General features: G+C 41.4%; 1 protein-coding gene across 1 annotated transcript; it reads right to left on the bottom strand.

Moving 5' to 3' along the window:
* Window positions 1-500: 500 nt before the first annotated feature.
* LOC123490792 (leucine-rich repeat extensin-like protein 5) lies at window positions 501-6,084 on the bottom strand. Its single transcript, XM_045220667.1, has 2 exons — window positions 5,977-6,084; window positions 501-2,656 (listed from the first exon to the last, which is right to left on the bottom strand). The coding sequence occupies exons 1-2, from the start codon at window positions 6,050-6,052 to the stop codon at window positions 2,031-2,033; spliced, it is 702 nt and encodes a 233-aa protein (XP_045076602.1). The 5' UTR covers window positions 6,053-6,084; the 3' UTR covers window positions 501-2,030.
* Window positions 6,085-7,453: the final 1,369 nt, after the last annotated feature.

Raw genomic sequence — 7,453 nt, 5'->3', positions numbered from 1 at the left:
CTGTGGGAAGCATTGGAGTCAACATGGGCCAGCATCCCTGTGGAACGCTTTTGACACCTTGTAGGGTCCACGCCCACGACGAATTGAGGCTGTTCTGAGGGCAAAAGAGGATGCAACTCAATGTTAGGAAGGTGTTCCTAATGTTTTGTACACTCAGTGTATTTTGAGTTCTGATGGGGTACGAAAGTTGAACTAAGCTAATGAGGCAACTGTAAGTTATATTCTTCAAGAATCAATGGGTATACATCATCAATATTTAGAAGTCTAAAAATGGATGTAGCTACTGCAGATTGTCCCTTTAAGATGTTGTCTGGGTATGAACTGAATCCTGCTGTTAGTATAAAAAAAAAAGGTTGAACAAAGGAAAAAAGATTTTGAACCACAGGGTATTGTCCTAATCTGACTGAGCTTTTCCGCCAGCTAATTAGCTCTCGACTCGGACCAGGACGATGCAAAAAAAAAAAGAACTTTTACATTCTTCTTTCAAACATTATTTCTCCCTACCATTTAAACATTTAATAAATATTAACATTTAAAGCTTTTCATTCATGTATATACAAGAACTATACAATACACATAAGGATGTTCTGAACTGCAAGACAGGAATGAGGTAATGCACAACTTGAAACAGCGTGACATCAGACCAACCGCTCTGCAGACTTACAGCATTCTCTCTTAACTTCTCAATGACGTCATCATACTTTACATTCCGTTGGCTGGCTGTTAGTTTCTTAGATAATAATATGCTGCTGAAATTTACACTATATACAAAATTACTTTAAAAATATATCAAAAAAATATCAATCATGTTTTTTCTTTTTATCTTTTAAAGCATATGTGAGTTTTTCCACAAAGGCAATGTGCATGCTACAGTGGGGTTGGCTTTGCAAACAGACTTGACCTGTTGACCTTTTGATGACCTCTGGAGGTCAATCTCTTGTAAATGGTTGTTTGGAAAGCACATCAACAATAAGAGCACCAATGGGGAGAGGTTACAAAGCTCCCTGGAGGAAGTGACATCATCACCAAGACTTTGCAACATCATCACCAAGACTTTGCGACATCATCACCAATACATTGTGGCATCGTCACCAAGACTTTGCGACATCATCACCAATACATTGTGACATCATCACCAAGACTTTGCGACATCATCACCAATACATTGTGGCATCGTCACCAAGACTTTGCGACATCATCACCAATACATTGTGACATCATCACCAAGACTTTGCGACATCATCACCAATACATTGTGACATCATCACCAAGACTTTGCGACATTATCACCAAGACTTTGCAACATTATCTCCAATACCTGTGACATCCTCACCAAGATTTGTGAAATCACCAAGACTTGTGACATCATCACTACAACTTGTGACAGCCCCCAAAGTAAAGGTTTTTGTCCGTGCCACAAAATATCTTCACAATATTAAGTTCAATAAGTAGTTCTGATGCACTTTCAAAATATGTTTGCACAACTGTACACAGATCAGGAAGTAATGGTAGCAATGCAGTCGTCACATTGTTTAACATGTACACAGATTAGGAAGTAATGGCAGCCAATGCAGTCGTCACATTGTTTAACATGTCTTGTAGTCATTTTAGTTTCAGCACCTTTTTATTTTCTTGTTTTTCTTCCATTTCTTAACTGAAGCAGAGAGGGCTGAGTGAGGCAGTGCAAATGCATAGAGATCGCTCTGCTGGTTCGATGAGGTAACCATTACTGGTCTAAGTCCACTGGCATGTTAATTTATTCTTGCAGCAATCGGTTGAGAGTCCAGTCCAGGATAATCCCTCAGATGGTTGTAATAATGTTGTAACGTTGTAATAAAGTTGTCACATTGTAACATTGTAACGCTGTAACACTGTAATGCTGTAACAACATTGTAATAACGTTGAGCTGACGGAAGTCATGGTGGACCATATTACTGAGCAGCAAGTCACAGGATAAGTCAGGGATCATGTCACCACATGGGACATGGTTCTGGTTGTTCTGGTTCTGTGAGCTGAGTCCCTCTCTGATCCTACATCCTCCCTTCTTGACCTGGCAGCAGCCACGCCAGCCACAGCTCCAGCAGGCCCGGGTTCAGGGCCGGGGCGGCGGCTTGGCCTAAAGAGCGGTTGTTTGGACTGCTGTGCTCTTTAGATGGCGATAAAGCAGGGTCTCCATTGGAGTCTGGAGCAGCGTTGGGCCGGAGCCGGGGCCGGAGAGGCGGGCTGGGACCCGGAGGTAGAGAAGGGAGCACAGGGACCGAGTCTCCATCCCCGACCCCCAAGGAAGGACCCTTGGGAGGGACCGCACCCGCCGACGGTGAGGTGGTCAGGCCCTGGGCAGTGGAGCGAGGCCGTCTAGGGGTCTTAGTGGTTTGGGGTGGGCTCTGGGTAGTGGTGTGGGGGAGCGGGGTGTCTGATGGTAGGGTGGTGGAGGCGGTGGGGTTAGGCTGGGTGGAGGTCTCCTGGTCTGGGCCAGTCTCAGAGTCTGAGGATCCTCCAGTCTTGTGGAGGTCTGGGGATGGAGAGAAGAGGGTGGTGAAGCCTTCCTTCTTGTTGCAGGATTCACAGCACAGCTTGTTGTAGCCAGGGATGGAACAGTAGCGGGCTAGGACCTCCATCTGGCAGAATATAGACTTGTCCCCAAGACATGGCTCATCTGTGGGGTGAGAGCATAACACAGTCAGAACAGACACTTAGACATTACCGCTCTCTCCTCACGCTGTAGTGACCTTAACCCAACACCTAGCAACCTCTTCAACCGTATCCCGTTCCGTTGGCATTCACTGAAAACTTGTGTCTTTCTCGTGGCTTTTCTTTTGCAAAATAACTATGAATTAACTGACTTATTTTCAAATAAATGTGTATTACATATAACATCACATTAAGGTGAGGGCTATTCTCTGTATTACAAGGAACAATAGCAGGTCTACTTCTCTCCAGTAGCTGGCATATTCTGTCTGTTCATAATTCACCTGTGGGAACATGGCGTTTCTCAACACCCATGAATGATAAGAGGCCATCTGCGCTCTTTTAAGGTCCTTACTACTGAATAGTGTCACACACACACTGTCGAAATAATGAATAAATCCTAAACTGAGGCTTGAATGCAAAATAAAGATGTTTATTAAAACACCCGACAACCGAAATAGTTGGCCAATAATATCCGAGAGATTGTTCGTGAGGACATTACCTCTGCCTTTGACTTGCAATTAAAACCGATAAATGAATCTCTTTGCACTGCTGTGGATACCTACTCAACTGAAGTGGAAAGTTTGGAGACAGTGGCCAATGTGACAGAGAAGTGACTCCATGACCTGGATGGGGAACGACCAATGGCTGGGTTTCCTTGTGGGTCCTGTTTTTTGTTTCACTAATTGATTTCATACCATTATCTACACATCTATTTTCTTTCATCAAGAAAATAGAAATTCGACATTTGCATCTGGGTTGAATAAATCACAATTAAAGAAGGTATCATAATTTGAAATGTTAACTGTGTTAGAGTGTTCTCAACAAACACTGTTTTCAGACCAGATAGCTATTACTCTTTCCAAAATCAAGGTCCTTTTCAGCTCAGTTGGTAGAGCATGGGGCTTGCAACGCCAGGGTAGTGTGTTCGATTCCGGGGACCACCGCTACGTTAAAAAAACCTGCGTATGCACACATGACTATAAGTCGCTTTGGATAAAAGCGTCTGCTAAATGGCATATTATGATATAAGACAGAAGTTAATTTATTGACAAGACAGAGAGCAGAATTTGCGATCCCATCGAGTAAGGCAACCATTACTTCCATGGTCCCGTTGTTTACTGGCCAACGAGCTACGCAGTAACGATCAATTAGCTGATACAGCAACTATTAAAACTGAAACAGGGGAATTACTATCAGAACCCAAATTAATCAATCAAAGATTCTCCTGCTTTTATAAAGAACGGTACACCTCCGATTGTAAATCCACACCAAGTCAGACTAAGTCCTTTCTAAAAAGAATAAAGAACGCCTCTTCTCTCAACAGAGGAAGCCACCTCGCTGCGAGCCCAAATCTCTCTATGAACTCAAAAGGGCATAGAACACCTTCCTAATACTGAGTTGCACCCCCTTTTGCCCTCAGAACAGCCTCAATTCGTCGGGGTATGGAATCTACAAAGGTGTCAAAAGCGTTCCACAGGGATGCTGGCCCGTCTTGACTCCAATGCTTCCCACAGTTATGTCAAGTTAGCTGGATGTCCTTTGGGTGATGGACCATTCATGATACACACGGGAAACTGTTGAATGTGAAAAACCCAGCAGCGTTGCAGTTCTTGACACACTCAAACCAGTGTGCCCAGCACCTACTACCATACCCTGTTTAATGGCACTCAAATCTTTTGTCTTGCCCATTCACCCTCTGAATGGCACACATACACAATCCATGTCTCAATTGTCTCAAGGCTTAAAAATCCTTCTTTAACCTGTCTCCTCCCCTTCATCTACACTGATTGAAGTGGATTTAACAAGTGACATCAATAAGGGGTCATAGCTTTCACCTGGATTTACCTGGTCAGTCTATGTCATGGAAAGAGCAGGTGTTCCTAATTGTTTGTATACACAGTGTAGTTCCTTCTTTAGATAAAACCATTGCCAGAAACTTTAACAGAATGCTCAAATCAATTAAATCCGACCTCAGTAGATGGAATAATATCCCATTTGCGGCTGAATTTCTGTAGTTCAATGCTTCCCATGGCTCTGGCTATTGGGCAGAAAGTCATAGTACGGTTTTAAAATGTACACGGCAAGGTGAACGATCCCGGATAAAATTAACACATTTACAAAGAGGGAAATATGTAGGAGGACTACCTGTACCAGAGCTTAAGTTGTATTTCCAGGCACTAGCATTTCACCCCATTCAAAATTGGTTTAGACATGATTCTTCTCCACCCTGTCTCCTATTGCCCTGGAAGAGGTGGTCTTCACTGATATATCCCTTTAAACAATGTCAACTATGTTTTAGTCCTATTATTGCTCGCACAATTTCTATTTGAAAAACAATGTAACTGGGAATCAAAATGGCATGTCCATACTCCAATATTTCATAATAATGCCTTGCAAATCTGGAGGGCGACCTTTTGACCCCCAATGGTCCAAATGTGGAATCCGTACCCTTACCGATACCATGGACATTAATGGATTGAGAACATTCCAAGGCAACATGTTTTGTAAATATATTTAAAACTATGCTGGGCTATGGAGTCCCTTGGGAAACCCAACTGCCGAAACATCCAACGATGGGATTTATAAATAAATGATCTGGGCTCCTGAAAGGACTGATCTCTATAATATATAAACAACTTTTGGAAAGCTCATATTCTGAGCTAGCCATTTAAAAAAAGTATGGTCCACAGATCTAACTGAATCTGAATAACCCTTTAACTGAAACAGAATATGGAAATATGACCTTGGCATCCCGTAATCCGAACCACCAACTTATACATGTTACATTTATTTACAGACTGTATTTAACACCAAGGAAACGTTTTACGATGAAATTGGCCCCAACTCCCAACTGTTCACTGTGTCCCCTAAATCAGGTAGACACATTCATTCATATGATGTGGGAGTGCCCTGCAGTTAAATGCTTTTGGGCAAAGAAAAAAATATATATATTCGAAGTACGTGAATTTAAATATTCAATGCTTTCCATCTATTATGTTACGCAACGATGATAGCCCCTTGAATCGCTCAATCAGAGAAGATTACTGCTGGCAGGCAGCACTGCTGCAAAAGAATGGTTGACTCTAAGATGGCGACCACCTCACTCTCTCTCCCATTTAACCAGTGGATACAGTTACTATTAGAAGTTATAACATTAGAATTATCGACAGCAACAATAAATGGTGCTAGTCAAGGAACAATCAGATGTTTAAAATGGTAAGCCGCTAAGAATAAAATAGACTAGTATCCAATAAAATACAATAGAAGCATCCCATGCTCACTTACTGGAGGAGATTTTGTGGACAGGATTCTCAGGAACAATCTGATGTACACCCTCCGTCTTTGTCGTTGAATTCTCCATCGCTTCTATATTGAAAGGGGGCAGCGATGACTGTCCTGTTTTTACCAGAAGAGGAGAGAGGGCAAACTTTACAGATTATTACATGGTGGGACTTTCAGGTTTTCATTGGTTTTCCAGAAATCCAGGTTGGAGGATTCCAGATTTCCTGCTTTTTCCTTCCTTGTTCTAGTAATGTACCAACTGGGATTTCTGGACATCCTGGACATTTTGGGAAAGTTACTTTGGGAAGGGGTGGTGGTTCTATGCAGTGATGTAAAGTACCGAAGTAAAAATACTTTAAAGTACTACTTAAGTAGTTGTGTGGATTTCCACAGGAAATCCAGGGGCGGCTGTAAAATAGGCTGGCCTTCTCAACCTTGAATGGCCTTCAGACCTGTCAATCACCAATCATTGTGATTGGCCATGGTAGCCAAAATAATGGCGTGCACAGCATTTTTATACATGACCCTAAGCATGATGGGATGTTAATTGTTTAATTAACTCAGGAACCACACCTACCGTATGTGGAAGCACCTGCTTTCAATATACTTTGTATCCCTCATTTACTCAAGTGTTTCCTTTATTTTGCCAGTTACCTGTATGTTGCCAACAGTGGTGCAAACATACTTTTAGGTAGTTTTTTTTGGTATTTGTACTTTAGTCAAAAATATAAATGGTAAAGTACTTTTACTTCACTACATTCCTAAATAAAATAATGTACTTTTTACTCCATACATTTTCCCTGACACCCAAAAGTACTCGTTAGATTTTGAAAGCTTAGCAGGACAGGAAAATGGTCAAATTCCCGCACTTATCAAGAGAACACGTGGTCATCCCTACTGCCTCTGATCTGGCGGACTCACTAAACAAACATGCATTGTTTGTAAATGTTGGAGTGTGCTCCTGGCTATCCGTAAATGTTAAAAACAAGAAAATGGTGCCGTCTGCTTTGCTTAATATAAGGTATTTGAAATGATTTATACTTTTACTTTGATACTTAAGTATATTTTAGCAATTACATTTACTTTTGATACTTATGTATATTTAAAAACAAATACTTTTAGACTTTTACTCAAGTAGTATTTTACTGGGTGTCTTTCACTTTTACTTGAGTCATTTTCTATTAAGGTATCTTTACTTTTACTCAAGTATGACAACTTTTTCCACTACTGGTTCTATGTGGAACCATAATGACTCACATAGCCCTTCCATCTCTTTAATGGTTATTTGCAGTTCAGAAAATGGTTATTTCCTCTTTTAGTGATCATTAAAATGTAGGGGAGGCGGCTCATTAAAATATTTTGAGGCGTGGTTTGTTCACAGCTCTTTTTGTGCAACCGTGAGTGAGAGTGTCATGTCAGGATATCTAATCTGTTGTGTTATGCCATTATATATTATATATGACAATGGCCAGTGATGGTG

This window comes from Coregonus clupeaformis, unplaced genomic scaffold (assembly GCF_020615455.1).
Source record: "Coregonus clupeaformis isolate EN_2021a unplaced genomic scaffold, ASM2061545v1 scaf4816, whole genome shotgun sequence".
In the NCBI taxonomy this organism is placed as follows: Eukaryota; Metazoa; Chordata; class Actinopteri; order Salmoniformes; family Salmonidae; genus Coregonus; species Coregonus clupeaformis.
Note: the sequence above shows the minus strand (reverse complement) of the source record. Positions and strands in the feature narration are given on the sequence as shown.